At 49.1% G+C, this 24,440-nt stretch overlaps 1 protein-coding gene across 4 annotated transcripts in view; it reads right to left on the bottom strand.

Annotated features, from left to right (window-relative positions):
• The window catches only part of KLHL22 (kelch like family member 22), a 30,066-nt gene extending 5,626 nt beyond the window's left edge, over nucleotides 1–24,440 (bottom strand). For 3 of the 4 annotated variants that reach the window (XR_013813023.1, XM_079762358.1, XM_079762360.1), the window contains exons 1-5: nucleotides 24,064–24,129; nucleotides 18,308–18,573; nucleotides 15,435–15,600; nucleotides 10,622–11,340; nucleotides 3,982–4,174 (exon numbers count right to left, since the gene is read on the bottom strand). Coding sequence is in view for 3 of the 4 variants with exons in the window: in XM_079762358.1 (XP_079618484.1) it covers nucleotides 3,982–4,174; nucleotides 10,622–11,340; nucleotides 15,435–15,600; nucleotides 18,308–18,534 (1,305 nt within the window). In the remaining variant the exon portion in view is untranslated. Of the gene's footprint in view, nucleotides 1–3,981; nucleotides 4,175–10,621; nucleotides 11,341–15,434; nucleotides 15,601–18,307; nucleotides 18,574–24,063; nucleotides 24,130–24,335 lie in introns of those variants that run through there. The other variant, XM_079762359.1, reaches the window with a different exon arrangement.

Below are 24,440 nucleotides of genomic sequence, written 5' to 3'. Positions count from 1 at the left end.
AGGGAGTGGAAGAGAGAAACATCAATGTGAGAAACAGATTGGCTGTCTCCTGGACGCCCCCTACTGGGGATCGAGCCGACCACCCAGTTATGGGCCCTGGCTGGGACCTCTTGGTTCATGGGTCGATGCTCAACCATTCACTAAGCCACAACAGCCAGGCTTACTTTGCTTTTTAAAAAAGATTTTTAGCCCGGCCAGCATGCCTCAGTGGTTGAGCATCGACCTATTAACCAGGAGGTCACTGTGCGATTCTGGGTTACAGGCTTGTTCCCTAGTAGGGGGTGTATAGGAGGCAGCCGATCAATGATTCTCTCTTATCATTGATGTTTCTATCTATCCCTCTCCCTTCCTCTCTGAAATCAATAAAAATATATATTTTAAAAATTTGCCCAGCTGGCCCTGACTGGTTTGGCTCAGTGGATAGAGCATCAGCCCGCGGACTCAAGGGTCCCAGGTTCGATTCCGGTCAAGGGCATGTACCTTGGCTGTAGGCACATCCCCAGTGGGAGGTGTGCAGGAGGCGGCTGATTGATGTTTCTCTCTCATCGATGTTTCTAACTCTCTATCCCTCTCCCTTCCTCTCTGTAAAAAATCAATAAAATATATATATTTTTTAAAATTTGCCCAGCTGGCATGGCTCAGTAGTTGAGCATCAATCTATGCACCAAAAGGTTGCCAGTTTGATTCCCAGTCAGGGCACATGCCCAGCTTGTGGGCTCAATCCCCACTGTGGAGCATGCAGGAGGCAACCAATCAATGTCTCTCTCTTGTTGGTGTTTCGCTCTCTCTCGCCCTCCCATTCACTCTCTCTAAAAAAGTCAATGGGAAAAATATCGTGAGGTGAGGATTATATTTAAAAAACACTTTTAATTGATTTTTAGAAAGATGAAGAGAGGGAAACATCGATATGACAGCGAAACCTTGATAGGCTGCCTCCTGCACACCCCCCACCAGGGATTAAGCCCACAAGCTGGGCATGTGCCCTGACTGGGAATCAAACTGGCAACCTTTTGGTGCATAGGACCATGTCCAACTGAGCCACACCAGGGCTATTTCTAACTCTTCAATTTCCATGCCTTTATTTCCTTTTGTTGCCTTATTTCACTGGCTAGAACTTCCAGGACTATACTGAATTAAGAGCGGTGAGAGCCGATATCTTACCCTGTTCCCCACTGTAGGGGAAAAACATTCAAATAAGTCTTTTACCATTAAGTCTGTTGGTAATAGGATAACTATTGTGAAATGTGTTTTTCTTCATATGTCCATACGATTTCAATATGGTGAATTACACTGACTGACTTTCAAATACGAAACTAGCCTCCATCCCTATAATCAACCCCGTTTGGCAATGGTGTGGTGGTTTGTTTTGTTTGTTTTTGAGTTCTATTTGCCACTGTTTTATTAAGGATATTCATATGTATATTTATAAGAGATCTGTCCCTCTTTTTGGTATTGTTTTTGTCAGTTTTGGTATCAGGGTAATATTAACTTTATAAGATGAATTGGGAAATATTCCCTCCTCCTCTCTTTTCTGGGGGGAAAATCACGCAGAACTGGTGCCAACTTTTCTTTAAATGTTTGAGAGAATAAGAATTCTCCAGTGAAATCACCTGGGCCTACACATTCCTCAACAGGTATAAAGCTATTCAATTTATCTGTTTTATGCTGAGCAAGTTGTGGAGATGGTAGTTTTTTTGAGGAATTGGTCCATTTCATCTAAGTTGTCAAATTTACATGTGTAGAGTTGTTTGTATTATTCTCTTTTGACGTCTGCAGGATTTGCAGGAATGCCCAATTTCATTCTTGATATTTTACATTCTGTCTTCTCTCTCTCTCTCTCTTTTTTTTTTTTCATCAGTCTTGATAGAAGTTTGTCAATTTTATTGATCTTGTGGGGAAAGAAAAACACAGTTCTTTGGTTGATTTTCTCTACTGTTTATCTGCTTTTAATTTCCTTGGTTTCTGCTCTTTTTATTACTTCCTTTCTTCTGTTTGATTTGGATATACTTAGCTCTTCTTTTTTCAGGTCTTTGAGGTAGGAGTTAGATTATTGATTTGAGACACACACACCCCTCTCATGTATGCTCTTAGTGCTACACAATTTCCTGGTGGAACAACTGTAGCTAGGTACAATAAATCTTTGTGTTGCTTACTAGTTTCCAACAGTCTGGTCAGTTTACCTCCAAACTACACCTCAAATCCATCCACCTTCTTCCTTCTCCAATAGCCTCCACCCTAGCACAGAACTTCTGTCCTTGCTCCCGCTCCTCTAAATCCTCTTCTCTTCACAAGCACTTTCCCTTTCTCAGAATAAACTATGAAGTCCCCTACTGGCCTATAAGGTCCTTCCTCCCTCAGTCTGACATGTCCTCAAATGGATCTTCCCCAAATAGTCTGTCTAGATTTGTCCTGCCAAAGCCCCCCCACCAACTCCCCACCCCGAGCCCTGTTTAGCTCAACCTCCTCTTAATTTCCTCATCGCACTTACCACAATTGGCAATTATTTTACAGATTTGTTTAGTGGTTAGGATGTAAACACCATGGGGGAACCTTTGTCATTTCTTGTCCTCATTGCATCCCCAGGTATTAGAAAAAGGGTAGGTGAAAAAGAAAAAAACAAAAAGGGTAGGTGCTTAATAAATAGTTGCTGAATAAATGAATGTATGAAGTAAGGAACATTGGCAGTCAGGAAGAAGTTAACTAAACTGGTAGTCCGCGAGGCCCGAAAGGTTGGCGATCGCTGGACTAAAGGGTAAGGCTGCCCCTCTGTGGCCACACTGGAGAACAGCAGCTTCCCAAAGATTCCTCATGCCCCTCCCCCACCCGTCTCTCACTTCCCATCTAGCACCCCTGCAGAGAGGAATTCAGTTCATCCTCATCCCCCAGGTGTCAAGGAGTCCTGACATTTCCCAAGCCAAATATGCTCCTTTCTCCAGATTGGGGGTAGAGAGTATCCTTCTAGAGGGGCTCCCTTCCCCAAAGAAGCTGAGGAGCAAGAAGCATGCCAGCTTTCCCTGCCTGAAAGGAATCATGGGAGGAGACCCTGACCTTGGAGAGGAGCTGGACTCATCAGGGAGTCCCCTCGCTCCCAAGAGTCAAAGTCTAAGGCCCTTGGGGACGGGGAAGGGTGAGAGATAAAGAGGGGATGTGTGGAAAGAGGTTCAGAAAGGCAGGAGCTCCTTTCTGCCAAGGTCCCAGAGCTAGTTCAGAAGAGCCCAAGGCAGAGCCCCACTCATCCCCCATCCATCTCCTGCTTCTGAGGTGCTCAGGGATCCCCAAAGGTGTATAATAGATGCTCTGAAAATTACAATACCAGTACCAACAGGGTGCCTACCCTGCTCTCAGAGGCTGAAACCTGGGACATGGGGGATCAGCTAGCCTCCTCCTTGCCCTCGGATCTCATGTCTGGTTTTGGGGACAGGCTCCAAGTATCCCACAACCATAGGACAAAAGAGGGACCTCCTTAAAGTAAACACCTCCAAATTGGAACAAACCAATGTTCTGTGTAGGAGGCACATGATCTAAAAAAAACCTTGAAAAACAAAAATTCTCATGTGTTTTTGGCGTTTTAAAGGCCCCACCCTCCAGGGGACCTTTAGCGGAGAAGGGTGAGGCTTCTGAGGCTTCATCTCTCTTGTCTAACATCTTTGGGCACATCCTAGCTCATCTCAGCTGTGCTAAAGGACAGGTGAGGGGAAGGTTTCTGTCTACATTTGAACTTCAGGATTAAAGTAGCTTCCCAGGGCCAAGGTGGCAAGACAAGAAGGGGTGAAATTCTGGGGAATGCGGTCTGGATGATCAGCTCTCCCCAGGTAGTGGGCAGAACCTCGGCGGTCCCCCTCCTGCTCTCAGTGCAGGGTCTTTGGAGGGATGTGGACTCAGCTCACTGGCCCTGATTCCCTGGCTGGGTCTTTGGCTCATTCTACACACCCCAGAAAGGAGAGCGGGTGGGAAAAAACCCTCTTGGAAGGGCTTCTTTACCTCCCTCTTGAGCGGGGCCACATAGGCCCAGGTGTTGGTGGTCGGGTCATAGCGCTCCACAGCATTCAGGTCAGTGTGGTAGTCACGGCCCGCCACTGCGTAGATGTACCCGCCCACGACACACACACACAGGTCGGCGTGCTCCTGCTGCAGGGACTGGATCTGGAACCAGCGGTTGTGCCGCGGGTCATACCTTTGGAGGGGACATGAGGACAGCATATCACTGACAGGCGAGACAGCACCTCCTGTTCTGCCCATGTCCCCTGAACCCTCCCATCATCTGCTTCCACATGATAGACACCTGGGAGGTGTGGCCAGAAGCCTCCTGGGTTTCTGCCCACAAAGCTGGTCCCTTTCAGGTGTAACCTCCGGCATGGTTTTTAGCCAACTCTACTATCCACCCCAGGCTGACCGAGGGCTGTTCTTTCAGCCACCTCCATCTCACCTCATGGCCCCCATAGCCCTGTCCCCATTCATCCAGGATGACCATGAACTGTGGATGGACACAACAGCCTCCCAGCCCTAGCTAAGACCAACACTCCCTCATGGGTGGTCTGCTTGAGCCTGCCATGTGCACAGTGCCCACACGTGCTCATCACAACCCACCGCTTCATCTCTTCATGCGCCTCATGCTTTCCCAACCTCCCAGTTGGGGTGCCCTCTCCACTTCTCAAGGTCTCCCTCTCTGTGAGAGTCAAGGTGCTATCTCCCACACTGGACTGTGAGTATCAAGAGGGTGGAGTCCTCTGGGGTTCCAGGCGCTCCCATGATGCTGGAGGAGTCAGCCTGGCCTGCAGGAGCACTGCTGGGCCAACTGGGAGAAAAGCTGACCGCTACTGAGTTACTGCTGAGCCCCAGCACCATGTGAGCAGTTAACCGTCACCATAAGTTGCTCTCCTGACATGGAGGCCACTTTCACTCCCTTTTCACTGGAGATGCAGTTGTCCCCACGTCACAGCCCTTCACTCTCCTTCCTTCTCATCAACCTTTATAAAAAAGTCTAGTCCCCAAGCAGCTTCATCCTGCACTCCTGGGCAAAGCCCACCCTATCCCTCTTCTGCCTTCAAAGGGCGTCGAATTCTCAACCCAGGTGATCTCAGACACTCCAGACCAACTAACTATAATCCTTGCTTTCTCCTACACTTTAGACCTACACTGCAACTGCCTCCCACCCATCTCCAGCTGGCTACTCACCTGTCCTAAATGGAACCCCATGCTCCCTCTATCCATTGATCCTATCCTCACCAGCAAAGCTCCTGGTCACACTCCAAAATCCTAACACTGTAGCTCAGGCCCTTCAAAGCCCTAGTCCATACCCAACTTTCCAGCCCCACAGCCTGCCCCAGGCTTGCCCCACCTGCAGGGGGCCTCCTATTGCCTCTACCCCTTCTTTCCGTGCCCCAGGCCTGGTGCTCTGCAGGGCCTATGTGGTGTGTTGTTGGGGTGAATACAGATGATCACAAAGCCTAAAGGGCCCAGGGCCCTGCGAGCCTGAGGCCCAAAGCCCACTCTTTCCCTGACCGGCATCTGGCCCTGTTCCTTGGGCATCCATCCACCCAGGTGCCTGCACGTGAGCTCCTACATCTGGAGCCTCCTTGCTCAATGGCCAATGCATAGATATAGCACCTTTCAGATAAGTGTTTTTATTTCTAGACAGGAAGACGAACTCCAAAGAGAATAAGTCAAACTTCAAGCAGTTCTGAAGAGAGTGAATCAAGTTTTCTTTGGCCTGTGTCATACGCTGTTTGGTGAGGAAATCAGATGCATCCTTTGCCCCAAAGCATAAGTTAGGCACGTTCTGCAGCTGATTCTTCTACCCTGCCACCCAGGAATTCCAGGAAACAGGCTGTCTCAGGAGTAAGGGCTCCAAGAGACAGAACATGCATCTGGGTCACACACAGATGCAGGCCTGAATCCCAGTTCCGCCCGTTTACTTGGGTGCATCTGGGCATTAGTTTTACTCTAAACCAGTGATGGGCAACCTTTTGAGCTTGGTGTGTCAAACTTCGCCAAAAAACTGGGCATAACTCGGGTAGTGTGTCACTTTGAGGAAAAAACATTATTTCGCGATATTTATAGTTTAAATAACATAAATGTTTCATCCTCGGCATGCGGCCGCCTCAGCGGCCGCGTGTCATCAGAAATGGCACTGACACGCGTGTCAGAGGTTCGCCATCACTGCTCTAGACATTCACTCAGTCTCTGCACCTGTCCAATAAGGTGATGCCATCTGCCTAGAAAAGCTATCATGAAGGATCAGAAAGGACAACATACATAAAAAGGATCCTTGTTAACCTGAGGGAAGTTTGTAAAGGACCAAGGTCACATCTGTATTCCTAGACCTCAGCGTAGCACCTGATCAAGGTACATCACGCACTGTCTGCTGAATAAATTAACGAAGGGGTAAGGTTACTAGCAGTGAAATCATTCCTTCACTCTACAAATATGTACTGGCCACCCAACATGGATCAGGCACTGCTCAGTGCTGGGGATCCAGAGGGAAACTCAAGACAAGGGCCCTGCTTTCCATCAGAATGGGAAACAAGCTAGAGAGAACAGAGTGAACAAGTGCCCAGTATAATGCAGGTACCACAAATATTATAATGATGATGATGATGATGATGATGATGATGATGATGATGATGTAAGGAAAGTGATCCACCTGGCAGCAAGGTCTGGGAAGAGCAAAGCTCTCACAGAGATGAAGGGCCTCCTGAGAAGGTGACACTTGAGACCTGAATGACCAGAGGCACAGCCAGGTGAAGGTCAGGCTGGGAACAGATAGCCAGTTCAGTCCAGAGTGCACCATTCAGAGGCCATCAACTAGCTAGGAAGGTGCCTTCTACTGCCTTTCCTGTGCATGACACTCATTCATGTACATGTCTCTTTTTCCCTATTTAAAAATATTTTTTATTTATTTTTCCTCTTCAACTGAGTGCACAGCTTCCAGAGGGATGCACATGGAGCAGTGAGGGAGGAAGGGGACACCAGCCAGATCAGCCAAGTCAATCCTAGCAATTAATGAGGTGACAGATGTCACAGCCAGATCGCCCTCATATCCTCTTCATTCCTATTCTGAGCCAAGCATAAGTCAGCATCTTCCACTAGAGTGACACAATACCCTCTAGATCAGTGGTTCTCAACCTTTTTAATGCCACGACCCTTTAATACAGTTCCTCATGTTGTGGGGGTCACCACCACATGAGGAACTGTATTAAAGGGTCGCGGCATTAAAAAGGTTGAGAACCACTGCTCTAAAGGCTTCCGCTTACTTCCTTCTGGTCTCCTGCCCTCACAGCTTCCTAGGCAGAGTTCACTTGGATTTGTGGCTTCAGATTTAAGGACACACACACACACACACACACACACACACACACACACACCACATCAATAATTTAAAGGCACCAAAGAAAAAGTCTACTAAATTTAACAAGAACCACAGTTTCACTGATTTCTTATCTCCCCACTGTGTCCTAAATTCCACACTTTCCTCTTTAATGGATTAATTTTCCACTTTGTTAGAATAAATCCCCAAGAAATATTCTTTTTCTAATAAAAAGTAAGCTTTATTACTGCATATAAGGATATAATCAGTTTTAATCACTTTAATGCAGATTGTGGATCATCCAACCGCAAACTCAGAAGTGAAATCTAGAGTTGGTACAAATATGTTCTGGGGCTCTTGTTAAATTTAGTAGACTATTTCTTTGGTATTTCCATGACTCAAGCATTCCCATAACTAGTAATGAAGTTTATTACAATTATAACATTATTTGAAATATACTATAAGTCATGGGAATGCCTAAGGGGAAAAAAGTTATTATTCTAAGTAGGGTCAGAACATGTGGCAACATGAGACCAGCTACTACCAGGTAAGGCATGTAGTCAGTTTTCAGAAGCCCAGAGCTATGGAAAAGGTGCAAACATAGAAGGTGGACACTAAAGATGCAATCAAAGAAAGAAACAGTGGTATCTTGGAGGCAAATACAATTTGCTCCAAAAGAGGTAACTTTTTATATAGTTTCTGTACCAATGCTTTAAGATATAACCTGGTAAGTCCCTAGCTCCTTAAAGTGCAAACCCTAATTTACTGCAAAATCTTGTTTTCTTATATTCTGAAAGTCTATAGGTTCAAAGGCTGGTGAAATAATGGAAGGGGGAAGGGGAGAGAACCAAACTCTTAGATCAAATTAAGATCCATCTTCCATCTAGCAGCTTTAAGAATCCACTGGGCCCTAACTGGTTTGGCTCAGTGGATAGAGTGTCGGCCTACGGACTGAAAGGTCCCAGGTTTGATTCCGGTCAAGGGCATGTACCTTTGGTTGTGGGCACATCCCCAGTAGGGGGTGTGCAGGAGGCAGCTGATCAATGTTTCTCTCTCATTGATGTTTCTAACTCTCTATCCCTCTCCCTTCCTCTCTGTAAAAAATCAATAAAATATATATATTTAAAAAATCCACTGGGAGAGCCCTAGCCTGTTTGGCTCAGTGGATAGAGCGTCGGCATAGAGCGTCGGCCTGAAAGCTGAAGGGTCCCAGGTTCGATTTGGGTCAAGGGCACAAGCCTGAGTTGCAGGCTCGATCCCCAGCAGGGGGCATGCAGGAGGTAGCCAATCAATGATTCTCTCTCATCATTGATGTTTCTATCTTTTCTTTTTAAAAAAAATACATTTTATTGCTTTTCTACAGAGAGGAAGGGAGAGGAATAGAGAGTTAGAAACATTGATGGGAGAGAAACATGGATCAGCTGCCTCCTGCACACCTCCTACTGGGGATGTGCCCGCAACCAAGGTACATGCTCTTGACCGGAATTGAACCTGGGACCTTCCAGTCCGCAGGCCGACACTCTATCCACTGAGCCAAACTGGTTAGGGCTGATGTTTCTATCTTTCTCTCCCTTCCTCTCTGAAATGAATGGAAATACATTAAAAAAAAAAAAAAAAGAATCCACTGGGAGATTAAGGAAACATTCGCTCTGTAGAGATGACAGACCCAGGACCCTCCCCACCACCTTGCCAGATGCTCTAAACCCCAGCCCCTCAGTGTTGCCTGCTCCCATTAGGCAGGTCTCACAATCCCACCTGTCACAGTGATCCACTTCCTGAGTGAAGTTTGAGGCTGTAGTTATCAATCACAGGGCTGATATTAGCATTTTTCAGAGTCCAGCTTGGGTCTCATAGCACATGTTCAAGAAAGGGGAATTTAGACCAATCTTGTGTGAAACTGCATGTAACAGGACAGACTATGGGCTAGCAGCATCCCTGCAGGCACACAACCACCCTACCATGTGCTGAGGGCTGGAGACCATGATATTCTGGAGACATCTGCTTTACAGGTCTGTGGGTTGCTCAGCAGGGAGATCTGACCTTGGCTCTCCAAATGGGAAGCTGAGTGCCCTAAAAAACAAACTTCGAGGCTTGGCTAGAGGGAGGCTTGAACCTGGTGCTGCCACACCCACTGGGACGGCATTTGGTATGAGTGAAAGTATTGCCTCCTGGCTTTGGGTCTCATCAGTCTAGCAAAGGTAATCACTCCCTGAGCCCAGGAGATCAGAAGTGGCTGAGGAATGGTCACCTCCACCTCAGTCCTGGTCACCATGCTTCAGAGAGGCATAGCCAGGCCAGACTCCACACCATCCTCACCCCAGAAGATAAAATCATGGACATGAACTTGGTCTGCACCCAGCTCACAGATGCAAGAAGCAGTTGGAACTCTTGCTCTCCCTCTGCAGTTCCATCTTTCAGTTTGTGCAGGTGGAAACTTCCCACAGGCGTCAAATCCCAAGAAATCAAACCAAAGTACAGTGGACGGGACCTGAAGACCTATTGGCTCTGTGGAATCAGCCTCACAGACTGACAGAGCTAAAGCCTCCTACAGAGCATGGCAGTTCACCAAACCCCCCTCAGAAAACTGCCTTCTCTGGAGACCACTCTGCTGACAGCATCCACCTCCTCATACACCTCGGTCTCGCAGGAGACCTCCAGGCGGTTGCTGCTGAGGAGGGAGTAGACCTAGGGGTAGGGGTGGGGATTTGGCAAGAAGCTCAGCGATGCCTGTTGGCCTTTCCTGCATCCCGGAGCTGAGGGCTGCACACTCAGGGGAGCAGTAGCAACAGGAAGTCATGCTCCACTACTGGCTTGTGGTCAGAAGAGCAAAGCAGACAGGCTAAGGGAAGCTGGGACAAGTTGTGTCAAAATTCAAGAGAAGGCAAAATGGAAGGAGCAACTTCCTGTCCATGCTCCCAGCTCCTAAACCCCCTCCTTCTGAGGCCTAACCACCCTTCCTGCCACGGGCTTCCCTCCCCTGCGCTCAGCCAGGTGCAGAGTCACAACTCAGCCCCTCACCGACAAGACAGCAGGGTGTGATCCAGGGTGAGTGTGCTTCTGAGAAGGGAACAAGAGCGAAAGAAAGCAATCCAGGTCCCCTTTTCCTTATGTCACCGCCATCTACATTCTCCAATTAACCTGAAATTTGTTCCACAAAACGGGTACCCCAACAAGCACATGATTAATATAAAAGGCTGATCACCTTGGTCCATGGTGATGTGCCCATGCAGAACCCCTCCCTAACCAGCCCTCTGAGCCCATGATTCCTACACTACAGCATCACCCGCAGAAATATGGCCAGGGGTCCCTTCTTACCTCCAGCATCGGGCCTCAGCGCGGAATCCCTGGACATTGTTGTCCCCTCCAATCAGGTACACAAAGTTGTTGAGCACTGCGATGCCCTGGTTGGACATCCGGGGGGCCAGGGAGGCGGTGAAGTGCTTCCACTCTCCCAACAGGGGGTTCAGGTACTTGGCCTGGTCACTGAGGACAGTGGATGGTGTGGAGTGAATGCCCCCAAAGCCCACAACGCACTGGAAGTCTGACCGCAGCTCCGTCTGTGGGCTCTGTAGGCTGGGCTGCAGGCTCTCGTTTTGGTGGTACATGAGAGCATTGGCCACTGTGTCCCTCAGTGGGCTGGGGTCCAGTTTGTCATGCAGCCGCTGAAGGACCTCGGGTTCCATTAGGGGAAATCGCACTGTCTCAAGGAGCTTGGGGGGCTCTTGCAACGAGATCTGGTCTGCTTGCACCTGCTCCAGAGTGTAATGGTAGAGCAGGGCACCCTCATACACCTCGGTCTCGCAGGAGACCTCCAGGCGGTTGCTGCTGAGGAGGGAGTAGACCTTCTCCAGAGGAAGCTGGCGGTACTTGTCAGTCCTCGAGAAGGCCACAAAGTTTTTGAGGATGTAACTGTCCAGCTGCTTGGTCAGACGGCTCAAGTCAAATAGCTCTGCCAGCCGGTAGACATCTAGGATGTTCTCCTCATCCACCCAGGACACGAGGAAATCACAACAGAAATGGATGATTTCTGGGATCTATGAAGAAAACAAGACTCATTCAAGCCTGGGAAATGGTGTCTGGGCGCAGAAGACAGTGACAGTAGTTACATGCCTTACGTGGCTGAACCTCTGAAGCAGGTTCCGCTCCCCCTGACCCTCTCACCATCCCCAACCTTTCCTGGAGCAGAGGCTGGTGCAGCCACTTTCCCCAACACTAGAGACAAATGGGGCTCACTGCAGATGGACTGGGTTTAAATCCTGGCTCAGAAGTGATCTGCAGAATGCTCTTAACCTCACTGAGCCTCAGTTTGCTTATCTATAAAATAGGGATAAAGTAGAAAGGAATAATTTCAAGTGACATCATGCCTAGAAACTCCCTGGCACAGAATGGACCCCTGATATATGTCAGTTGCCTTTTAGATAAAAAGTAATGGATTTCCAGAAAAGCTGGAAGCTGCACAATGGCCACGGTGTCTACTGTCCCTGGTTTGGAATGCACCTGGGACCTCCACCCCAACCCCCAGCTCCTTTCTCCTGCCACAACCCCCACAACTGGAGGCCTAGCCAAAGCTTCAGGCCCAGGAAACCTGCCCACTCCCCCAAGAGAAAGGCCCTAAGCTACCCACATACTATGTTTCTCTCCTCTCTCTCTCTCTCTCTCTCTCTCTCTCTCTCTCTCTCTCTCTCTCCCTTTCCCTTCCTCTTTCTAAAAAAATTAATAAAAAAACCACCAGCAGGGCATTCCCAAACACCCACCCAGCACTCAACCTGACCCAGAGTTCCTGAAAAGCTGAAAGCCACCCTGCCAGGGCAGAGGCCTGCCCAACTCATCATCAAGGGAGCTCCCAGGTGGCCTGCACCTTCCCTTTCCCAACTGTTCAGAAGACCCAGTGGGTTGGAAGGAGGGCAAGAGAGAGCATGATACTAAGGTGGGAGCTGAGAATTGAGCCACAGGGTTAAAGGACACCAAACCCTTTAACCAAAGGGTTATTACTAGTAGATAACCAAAGCATGACAGAATAAAGGAGACAGAGAGAAGAGCTCTAAGAAAAGCTGCCCAGGTATTGCTAAATTCTTTAGGAAAACAGGATTTGGGAATTTCTCTAAAAACAGGACCACCTCACTTTTTCAGCATCATTAACAAATTGACCAGTGCACATAGAGCAATTCTGCTGGCATCTGAAGCTTAAAATAAACATTTATAATGGTTTTACTTTTATTTTCCAGGTGATATGTTAAGGGCTGAATAAAAACCTGCGAAGTTCCAGGCATGTATCTCCACAAACGGAATCTCCCCAGAGGGCTTTGTTAGGTCATGAAAGTCTTTACTCAATCACAGTTTCTCTCTTAGCTTGAGCTTCTGCTTTGCTTCTTCTTTCTAAAATACTACTTCTGATTTGTCATGGGCAGGACACCAAGGACCTGGGTAGAAGGTGAGAGCAAACTGCCCTCCGTGGGCCTGGAGAAGCAGCTCCTGAAGAACCAAAGCCTCCTACATAAGGATTGTGTTGCCTTCTCATTGCCAGAGCAGTGAGATGGAATCTCAAAGGAGTCACCTCAGGCCCACCCCATGAAGGAGCGCCACGAGGGGCCAGAGGAGGAAACTCATTTGCCGAGGATGACTCAGTGCGGGTGGTCTTGCTGGAATTCAGACACAGGGCACAGCATGTGGGGGTGGGGCAAGTCACCAACAACAGCTAGTGGCTACACGAACAAACATGATCTGATGGGCTTATGGACTTGGAACTGTTATACAAAGTAAAACTTGCTTTAAAAACATCATTGCATAGCCCTACCTGACTTGGCTCAGTGGATAGAGCATCGGCCTGCAGACTGAAGGGTCCTGGGTTCGATTCCAGTCAAGGGCACATGCCTGGGTTGTGGGCTCAATCCCCAGTAGGGGGCATGCAGGAGACAGCCGATCAATGATTCTCTCTCATCTTTGATGTTTCTATCTCTCTCTCCCTCTCCCTTCCTCTCTGAAACCAATAAAAATATATTAAGCCTTAGCCAGCTTGGCTTAGTAGACAGGGCGTTGGCCTGTGGACTGAAGGGTCCTGCCGGGGCTGCGGGCTCAATCCCCAGTAAGGGGCATGCAGGAGACGGCTGATCAATGATTCTCTCTCATCATCGATGTTTCTCTCTCCCTCTCGCTTCATCTCTGAAATCAATAAAAATATATTTAAAAAAAAACTAAAAACAACAACAAAAACACACATCATTGCATAGAAGCCCAATATATTAAAAATAAAACAAAACAAAGCTGGGCTGCTCAAGATGAAGTGGGGGCTCCCTCCCCCATGCTGTCCCCCAGAATGGCCCAGAGGTACCAAGGAGCACTGGCCAAACTGCTGCCATAAGTGACCTAGGGAATCAGCAGATCACTGAGCTGATGGGTAGGAGAGGGAAAGTGGTGTTTTGGAAAATGGTTTGGTAACGGTATGCATGATGGATTCAAAGAGAAGGCAGGGGCCAGCTGGAAGGTATAAATGGAGAGGTGAAGGCCAGGACAAAGATGAGGACATGGAAACAGAGAACAGAAATAGCTAGCTACAGGTAATATTTACAAGGATGACTTTCCAAACATGGACACAGGGAATGAAGATGGAAGAGCTCAAGGAGCCATGGAGGCTCTGGCAGAATGGTCATGGGACACGGACCAGGAAGTGGGGAGAGGAGCATGCAGTGAGGAGAAGACAATGCTGACAGTGAGTCCCTGGGTAGAGAGCTGAATATGTGACTTAGGTGTTGCAAGAACTGGATGAGAGTTCCCAAAACAACAATGACCAGGATGTGGGAACAGAAGAGTTCTCTGATTAAAAGAAGGTGGGAAGCCCTAGCTGATTTTGCTCAGTGGATAGAGCAATGGCCTGAGGACTAAAGGGTACCAGGTTCAATTCCGGTCAAGAGCAATACCCGGGTTGCAGGCTCAATTCTCAGGAAGGGGAGTGCAGGAGCAGCCAATCAATGATTCTCTCTCATCATAGATGTTTCTATCTCTCTCCCTCTCCCTTCCTCTCTGAAATTAAAAAAAAAAAAAAAAAAAGGTGAGGAAATTCTTCTGCCACCCGCCACTCTGAGGGTAATGGCACAAGGAGCGCAGGGTAGGGCCTCCAGATGCCCTGAACAGGTTGGTTTTCCTATGACTTGAGTTTTTTCTGACTGCCCCAAATATGCTCTGACCTGAAAAAAGGTGAGGATTAGCGGGCCAGTGTGGTTCAGTGGTTGAGTATCAACCTATGAACCAGTAGGTCATGGTTCGATTCCTGGTCAGGGCACATGCCCAGGTTGCAGGCTTGATCCCCAATGTGGGCGTGCAGGAGGCAACTGATCAATGATTCTCTCTCATTATTGACTCTCTCTCATCATTGACATTTCTATCTCTCTCTAACTCCCTTCCTCTCTGAAAGCAATTAAAAATAATTTTTAAAAGGTGAGGATAATGAATTTAGTGTAGCATTTCACTTTACTTTCAAAAAATATGGGAAGAGATGTCTCTCAAGCCCAATCAGGCTGTCTGATGGACAGCTCTTCATAAGAGTAAAGGCATGCGCAGGCCCAGCCTGTGTAAGTGCACCAACACTGCCAATGGTCAATGCAGTTTTCTAAAATGTATATCACACTGTCAAAGCCTCAGAAGACTTTTTTTAATTCTGTAGGAAAATAAGTACTTAAAGTTCACTAACAAAGGGGAAAGCAGTTTCAGAGATCAACAAGACCAAGTGGAGAGGGTGGGCAGAAAGGGCCTAGGCAGCAACACTGGGGGAAGCTCAGCTTCGCCAGATGCCAGCACCCACAGGGTGTCACAGGTTCGGCTTCGGCCATTTATTTACGTGCAGGACCTTTCCAGGGGCAGGGAGACCCAGGAAGACGTAAAGGAACCAGCAGAAAAGCAGAGGCCAAACGCAGAGGAGGAACCTGGACCTGATGACCTTTAGAGCAGCTCTGCTCAGTGCCCAGAGCTGGCCAGGCCAAGCACTGCCCGGGGGCTTCTACCCCACTCCACACTCTCTCTTACTGCCTCGTGTCCTCACCTGCCTGACCCACCCCCATGCCTGTGCCTGGCAGGCACCCAGGGAAACCACACCTATGTATGGGTGTCTGCCTTGCTCCAATGAGGTGAGCCTCACCTGAAGCTGGCAGGCGGCAACCAGCGTCTCCTGGACATTGCTCAGGCTGAGCTCCAGCTCGGAAGTGTATATGAAATGCAGGATTTGGCACATGGCATTGTAGGACACACCGTGGATTAGGACCTCTTCCTGTTCCATTTCCTTCAATCCCCCAGCAAACATTCCTCTGCAAAGCGAAGACACGAGACAGTGGAGTTACACTAATTGGGCCACCAGCCCAGGCTGCAAAGAGCATGAGCAGCCAGACCAAGGAACGGGCTGACCCAGCACCACTGTGCGATAGGACACTGGCTCAATCTGAGCACTGAGTCATCCCACACAAGACATCCACAAGTTCCTGACCAAGTTTGAGCAACCATCCTAAAAATTGCCCTGTGTCCCCTTTCATGGGCCCTAGGGAGTTACACATGAGCCTCCTGGGGGCAGAGACCATGTCTGGCTGGCTTTCTGCTACATCCACTAAGTATACTTCCTGAATTACAGCAGCAGCCCAGAGCATGTTATGAAAGAATGAATGAATGGGAGTCATCCCATTCAGTATATACTTACTGAGCACCTACTAAATGCCAGGTACTATTCCAAGAGCAGAAGAGAAGAAGTAACAGTTAAGTACTGTGGCAAGATTCCTACATACAAAAAGTTTAATGCTAGGAAGAATGACAAACAACAAAGAAACAAAGTATTTCAGATTGTGGGAATGCTGGGAAGGAACTCAATAGGACATCTGATTGAGGAGAGCATGACTGGGAGAGTAGAGCAAGTGGAGAACAAGGGGGGCAAGGAAGGCCCACTCTGAGGAACTGAAATGAGACTAGGCAGCACCTCCCCAACCAGGGTAGTGTTCTAGGTGGAAATGAACACCTTGTGCAGGGCAAGGACAAGCTTGGCACACAGGCAGCCAGGGCAAAGAGGAAGTGAGCTGGAGATAAGATACAGGGCCAGGTCCTTCTAGCCCCAGGGCAGGGGAGAGTCTAGATTTAAATCCAAGCATAATGAGATGTTGTCAGGGAATTTTGTGCAGGAACATGCCATGAGCTGACTGACTCTTCAAATGCAGGTGCTGGTGGCCAGAGTGGAAGGGCTAGAGGAGAGGTGGGAAGGTTCCACCAGGCCTGGCAAGGACCACATGGCAGGAGAACTATAGCTGAAAGTACCCTGGAGAGGACTGGAGAGAACATGCTGACAGAATGGATCTAGCAGAGCACAGGAAGAGTCAGGCCCTTGACTGGGGTCATGGTGCAGCCAGCGGGGCAGATGGGGACTTGAGAGGAACAGGGCCAGAGAAGGCAGTGGGAGTCCTAGTGTGGCACCATCAGTGTGATATGCTCATGAGGCATCCCAATAGAGAGTCAATTCAGAGGGAAGGGGCTGGTGGTCAGGGGAGGCGTCAGGACTAAAATATGACAACGTAAAGATGATAGAGTAACTATTTTTATATTTTCTTACATTTTTCACCTGGGTTAGTACACATACATAGTACAAGATTTAAAATATATGGAAGGGTGACAGCCTCTCCCTCCTCTGCTCCAGGCCATCAGTTCCCCTTCCCAGGGCAGCTCTAGCACTAGAGGCAATCCACATATCTACACTGTTTTGACTCCATACACCTTGGAAATGGATTCTTATTGGTACACATAGCACTGAAAAGGCTATCATAATTGATTTAACCCACTCCTGCTGGGGTGCACTTGGTTTACTTCTAATCTCCCTTTTTTTCATCCAATGGATGGCCCTGTCCCCACATTTTGCACATGTGACTAGGATTAATTCCTACAGAAGCAATTGTTGGGACAAAGGCTTTATATATATTAACACGTTGATAGGACTGCCCACATGCTATAAATTTTATAAGGGAGAAACCTTATTACCAATGAGACAGGTAATCTCACCAAATGTTTAAGAGATGTGGCACTGAAAGACTGAGACGTAAACTGTCACAATGTCTTTTTAAAAAGTGTGTGTGGCCCTAGCCGGTTTGGCTCAGTGAATAGAGCGTCGGCCTACAGACTGAGGTGTTCTGGGTTCGATTCTGGTCAAGGGCACATTGATCAATGATTCTCTCTCATCATTGATGTTTCTATCTCTCTCTCCCTTTCCCTTCCTCTCTGAAATCAATAAAAATAAAAATAAATGAATAAATAAAAAGTGTGTGTGTGGCCCTAGCAGGTTTGGCTCAATGGATAGAGCATCAGCCTGTGGACTGAAAGGTCCTGGGTTCGATTCCAGTCAAGGGCACATGCCCAGGTTGTGGGCTCGATCCCCAGTAGGGGGAGTTCAGGAGGCAGCTGATGAATGATTCTCTCTCATCATTGATGTTTCAATCTCTCTCTCCTCTCTTCCTCTCTGAAATCAATAAAAAAATATATTTTTAAAAAGTGTGTGTGCGTACATGCAAAGAGAAAGCAAATATGGCAAAATGTTAACAACTAGTATTCAAGTGTTCATAATAATATTCTTTCAACTTTCCCACAGATTGGAAATTTTTCAAAATGAAATGTTGGGAAGCCAGGGTAAAGTAGAAAGAAAATATGTTTTATACCAAGATACTGTACTTAGAGAAGAAATTTAATTTTATAAAGTATAGTATTACAAGTAAAGCCAAACTTATCAAGCATATCATCTTCAAAAGAAAAGAGAACATACCTTAGAGACAGATGAACAGCTGAAAGAAAAATAAACCCTAACACCCCTTCTGTCTCTCCTGCTGTTGAGCAAATCACCAAACAAGCAGTAAGAGCAGCTAAGGGTGAAGAGGGTGCCTGCCAGCTTCTGGCTGGTCCCTCACGCCCAGTCATGTCAGTGCCAACACATCTGCCCAGTGGAGCCCGGATTACCTATGATTTTACTTATGAGAATAGGTGTATGAAACTCACCTGAAGTAATCACAGGATGCAGCCAGCAGGATGCGATGGGCTTCGATGTGTCTCCCCTCCACCACCAGGACTACATCGAAGAGGATGCCACTGTCCCGAAGAGCCAGTAGCCCCCGGAGCAGGGCCTGGGAGTGCTGTGCGCTTCGGTAGGTGTTGTTGACACAGTGTGGGTGTGAGGGCTGCGTGGGCAACTTGCACAGCTGGGTGAACTCCTGCTCCTCTGCCATCCTGACCACCACAGCAGACCTCACCACCTTGGCCGTCAGCTGATAAGAGAGAGGGGATCGGGAATGAGTAAGGGAGGCAACACCACACCATATACGACTGGCCAGCTCTGCTCCCAGCAGCACCTGTTTCTCCCTCCAGCTTACCTGTGCTTTCCCTGTGGTCTCCAACACTCTAATTCCCTCTCCCCTCCCACCACTTGTCCAAACTTAGGAGCTTCTTTCTGATGACCTGTGTTCCCTCATTGCCAAGAGTCTTTATCCACGCTGTCTCCTTTAGCATCACTGTAAAACAAGGGTTCTGGAGACGTGTAATGAAACTCCCACCCACCTTGGACCCACCGTATCATCAACTTGAGTCTCAGGTTCCTCAACTGAAAAAAGGGAAACAGCCTGGCTGGCGTGGCTCAGTGGCTGAGCGTCGACCTATGAACTAGGAGTTCATGGTTCAATTCCCGGTCAGGGCACATGCCCGGGGTTGTGGGCTCGATCCCCTGTGTGGGGTGTACAGGAGGTAGTCGAGCAATGATTCTCATCATTGATGTTTGTATCTTTCTCTCCCTTCCTCTCTGAAATCAATAAAAAAAATTTTTTTTTTAAAGGGAAATAGTAAAAGAGGAACATAAAGCATCAGCACAGACCAGGTTCTCAAGAGCCCTGTCTCGCCCCGAGAAAGAACAAAACGGGGTTTCTCCACGCAAGAATGAATCACAAGAATGACAACAGGCACTTGGTTCTCTAGTGAGGCACTCTCTCCAAATTTGTCCCAGGACTATTCAAGTGGCTGATATCACCTTCAGTAAGTGGGGTCTTTGCCAAGAATAGCTAGTGTGACTGTCTGCTCTGTCTTTTCTAGTAATCCTGGGAACATAAAGGTAGCTACTGTCACATCAATCTCTCTCACAATCTGCTTACTAAGTATGTGGCCTCAGATAAGTGACTTCTTTTTAAGCCTATCTGCAATTCTAGAAAATGGGGATAATCATATAGCATCTACCTCATTGAGATGTTATATGGAGGTGGATTATATAAAACACACATGTACAAGGCCTTAGCCTCGATGTTTCTCTCTCTGTCTCTCCCCCTCCCCTCCACTCTCTCTAACTATAATGGGAAAAATATTCATGGGTAAGGATTCACACACACACACACACACACACACACACACACACACACACAAAACAGGCATGAGTGATCCAGGACCTGCCTTTTTAACCGACATTCGGAGATTCAAGATCATCTGCATCATGTTTTAAATTCAAGGTTACCGCCAGTCCGGTGTGGCTCAGTGGTTGAGCATCGACCTATGAACCAGGAGGTCACGGTTCAATTCCTGGTCAGGGCACATGCCCAGGTTGCAGGCTCGATCCCCAGTAGGGGGCATGCAGAAGGCAGCCTATCAGTGATTCTTTCCTATCACTGATGTTTCTATCTTTCTCTCCTCTCCCTTCTACTGAAATCAATAAAAATATTTTTTAAATAAATAAATAAAGTCAAAGTTACCTTCTAATACTTGAGTCAGTATGTTTTTAAAAAATGATTTGAGTATAAAAAAACACACAACGGTTTGAACAAGAGGCTCAAAAACTAATCAGTAAAACAAACACACTTTGGCCACATACTCCAAACCAACCAGAAGTGACCATGGACAGCCGGCTGCTCCGGATCAGGGGGCAGATCAGGGGGCGGCCAGTCCTGCCCCACACAGTGTAGTCAAGCTTCACACTCTCAGAGCAGCCAACCAGTGGTCTGCGATGTCTGAAAGGTTGGCGACTGCTGCTCCAGAGCACAGCCAGCCAGTTGGCGGCGCAGAGGGGCCACCTGCCACAGGGCCTTGAACCTGCCTTCCCCACCTCTAGCTACTACACTATCCCCTCCTGTAAATGTTTCTTCTCCAATTCCCTACTGCAGTGATCGGCAAACTCATTAGTCAACAGAGCCAAATATCAACAGTACAACGATTGAAATTTCTTTTGAGAGCCAAATTTTTTAAACTTAAACTTCTTCTAACGCCACTTCTTCAAAATAGACTCGCCCAGGCCGTGGTATTTTGTGGAAGAGCCACACTCAAGGAGCCAAAGAGCCGCATGTGGCTCGCGAGCCGCAGTTTGCCGACCACGGCCCTACTGTATCTTTACCAGAGAAAACGGAAAACAGATTCTACTACAAAACTTGCCTCTGAGTACTCCTGGGGCTCAGGAGCACCCTGCCTCCTCCTCCTCTCCCAGGCCCTGCTTCCTTTGGCCCCTCCATTGCTTCCCATCCCACATGCTCTCCTCTGTGCTGGCCCCTCAGTAGGCCTCTGCCCACCCACTCCTTCTTCCCCGCCCCCATGTGGAGCCAAGGCCCTCACGCTGACCAACGTCTTGCCTGGAAACTGCCCTACGACAATTCTCTCTTTTCTGACTTCTTCCCTTCAGCCAACACACACTGCCCAAGCCCACCCCTCTTTCCCAAGAGCCTCCCCTGCATTCCCAATCACACCTCCGACTAGATTCCTACTCCAGCCAGAAGCCCTCCCAATTGGTCTAGTTTTGTTACTGATACAACCACCATTTCCAGGTCAGAAACCTCATGATCTCAATGGTCTCTTTTCCTGTCTATTAGACTCTCTAATGCCATTCCACCATCTCAGATGACCATCCCCTTATTCCTCCACAGCCACCACTTCGGATCAGACCGCAGCAATAACAACCCAACTGGTTTCCTACCAACTGTCACATCCGCCACAGCTCCCCAAAACGCCCCGTGAGTGTGCCACCTGACTTCTCCAATGCTGGCTCCATACTGCCTCCTACTTGGGGCTCCGGTGATGTGGCTCAAACACTCCTTCCCTGTACTCTGTCACCAGCAGTGATTGCACACAACACTAGACAACCGTGAAAATGAGCAAACTAGAACTCAAGCAAGTCAACGTGGAGAAATCTCAAAGCCACACAGAAAAAGAATAGCACATTGCAGAATGCGTGTAGTACAATTTTCTTTACAAAAACTTTGAAAACAAAACAAAAAACTTTGAAAACAGACAAAACAATACTGTCCAATACTTCTTACAGATAGGTGTTATGGTATAAAATAATATAGACACATAGGAATTCAGAGTCATGATTATCTCCAGGAAGAAAAAAGGGAATGTTTTTCTTAAAAAAAACACACACAAAACAACAAAATATTAGGATCTGATAGGGAGAAATGGTATGTTATTCTCTGTACTTTTTCTGTCACTGTGAAATATTTAATAATTGAATTCTCAAACTTTTCTTGAATATGTAATACATTCACTTGATTCATATTCAAAACGCACAAACGGGTACATTGTTTTGAAACCTAAATTTCCTTCCCACCTACAGCCCAACCAGAAGAAAGTACAATTATTTCCCCAACACCCTTCCAGGTGGTACCTATGGAGTCACAGGAGAAAGTCTCAATCTACATCCTCCCCCCTTTTTACTAGTCTTGTATATAATTTCATGTACCTCCCACAGCCCATTATGTGGACAACCATTCTTTACTGAACATCTGGGTTTCCTCCATTTGCTATTGCAAACAATTTTGCACTGAAAATCATTATGATATATGCAGCAGGAAAATTTCCTAGCTACAGAACTGAATCATTTCAATTTTAGTGTATGTCATTTAAATGGATATTGCCAAATTGCCCTCCTGTGAGATTGTACCAATTTATTTTCCCACCAGCAAAGGCATAAGAACCTGATTCCAACCACTGACTAGATCACAACAGTATTTCTTTTTTAAAAAAATATTTTATTGATTTTTTACAGAGAGGAAGGGAGAGGGATAGAAAGTCAGAAACATCGATGAGAAACATTGATCAGCCGCCTCCTGCACACCCCCTACTGGGGATGTGCCCACAACCGAGGTACATGCCCTTGACCGGAATCGAACCCGGGACCTTTCAGTCCGCAGGCCAAGGCTCTACCCACCGAGCCAAACCGGTTTCGGCAGTATTTCTTTTTTATCTTTGCTGACTTAGTTGAAAAACAGTATCTGACAGTGTAACTACTTCCGGTAATTGACAAAATCATTAAAACTGGTTAGAGTGCGCCCCAGACACCGAGGGGTCCCAGATTGGAATCCTGGTCAAGGGCAGATACCTGGGTTGCAGGTTCGATCCCCCGCCCCAGTTGGGGCTTGTGTGGGAGGCAACCAATCAATGTGTCTCTCTCACATCCATGTTTTTTTCTCTCCCCCCCCCCCCCCTTCACTCTCTCTAAAAAGCAGTGGAAAACTATCTAAATAAATAAATACGCCTAAAACCAAAAGTCGAATGCAGTACATCCTTTGAGATTCCTTCGCCATGCCTGTTTTTCTGAAATAAAGAATGTTCCTAGGAGCTCACTGGGTGGCACCCTCCTTTCTCCTATGCATTTTGCAGGGGTTACTCTATCAAGAAGCCCTTCCCTAGATTAAGTTCCTCCGTCCCCTTAACATGCATCACGAGCAAGGCCCCTCCACTCCGTGCTGTTCAGAGCTGCAGAACAGGAAGCTTTAGGTCCCAAGTAGATACAAACCGAAGGGCATAAAACAAAGTTTCATGAACTCATGAATGACAAGAGTGAAAGCATTTTTGATGACTTTTCCACTCAAGCCATCTATTGAATAGGCACCTACTGCTCGGTAGAGCCCAAGGAACCTCAATCCTTGGCAGCATGAAGCCAGGTCTGCAACAAAGGGAAAGGGGCGGCTCGGGGAGAGAGGAGAGGAGGAAGTGGGTCCTCCTTTGCAGACCGGGAAGCCTTCGTAGGGGTGCCCCCTCGGAGGCACTCTGGAGCGAGCCTCCCAGGAAGCGGAGCTGGAGCATCTCGGCGCGCCAACCCTGCGGCCCCGGCCGGCCCCACGGAGGCCCGGCGCGGGGGAGGCGAGGGAGGCCTGGGGGAGGCGCCGCAGGCGGTGGCGGCGGCCCCGAGGTCCGGCGCGCCCGGGGTTGGAAGTGGAACTGGCGGCCGCAGCTTCAGGACCAGAGGTTTTGCACTGACAGCGCGATCCCTGGCTCCTCTCAGGAAGCCGCCCCGCGAGCTGGCGAGGCTGGGCTCTCTGGGCTGCAGCCCCCGGGACCCAGACCCGCGGCCCGGGCACGCGGCTGAGGAAACTGAGGCTCGCAGGCCGAGGTCCAAGGTCACCGCCGGGGCGGCAGCCCAGCCCGGACCCGCCCGCCTGTTGCAGGACCCGCCCGCGCAGCGCGGAGGGTCGCCGCCGGGAAGGCCGCGCTCCGACCCGCTGCGGGTCACAGGGCCGGCAGGGGGCCCTACCGCCCCGCGGTGGCCCCGGGCCGCGGCTAGCGCCAGCTCACGGCCCGGCCGCAGCCGGGGGTCCCGCCCGCCGGGCCCCCCGCCACGTCAGGCCCCTGGCCCTCCTCAGGCCGCCGCCCCGCGCCTCCCGCCGGCGGCTGCCCCGGCGTCGCCGGGACCCCCGGGCTGCTCGTCCGGGCCCCGCGACCTCGCCCGGAGCCAGCCCCTCCGCCGCCCGCGCTCCCCGCCGCCCAGCACGCCCGGCCCGCGCCTCGCAGCTCACCTGGAGCTGCCTGGAGCCGAGGCCGCACTCGCGGGAGGCGGGGGCGGGCGGGCGGATGGGCGCGGGGCGGGGCCTCGGCTGCGTCACGTGGTCGGGCCGCGCAGGCGCGGGGCTAGCGGGGGAACTGAGGCCGGAGGGCGGGCGGGGGCTGGTACCGTGGGGGCCGCGGGCCCGGGGCTTCCGTCGGGCCCCGGACGAGGGGAGGGGCACCGGGAAGGCGGCTCGGTTTCACTCAGAGGAGAAGGGTGACCGTTGACCGTGCGCCTCCTCACCTGGCACAGCTCCCGGCACACGGCTGGGCTGAACGAATGCCTCCAGGCGAGGGTCGCACCCTGCACATCCACCCCTCGTTTCCTCCCTCACTCTCTCGTTCCCTG

Source organism: Cnephaeus nilssonii (assembly GCF_951640355.1).
Source record: "Cnephaeus nilssonii genome assembly, chromosome: 22".
Classification (NCBI taxonomy): domain Eukaryota; kingdom Metazoa; phylum Chordata; class Mammalia; order Chiroptera; family Vespertilionidae; genus Cnephaeus; species Cnephaeus nilssonii.
Note: the sequence above shows the minus strand (reverse complement) of the source record. Positions and strands in the feature narration are given on the sequence as shown.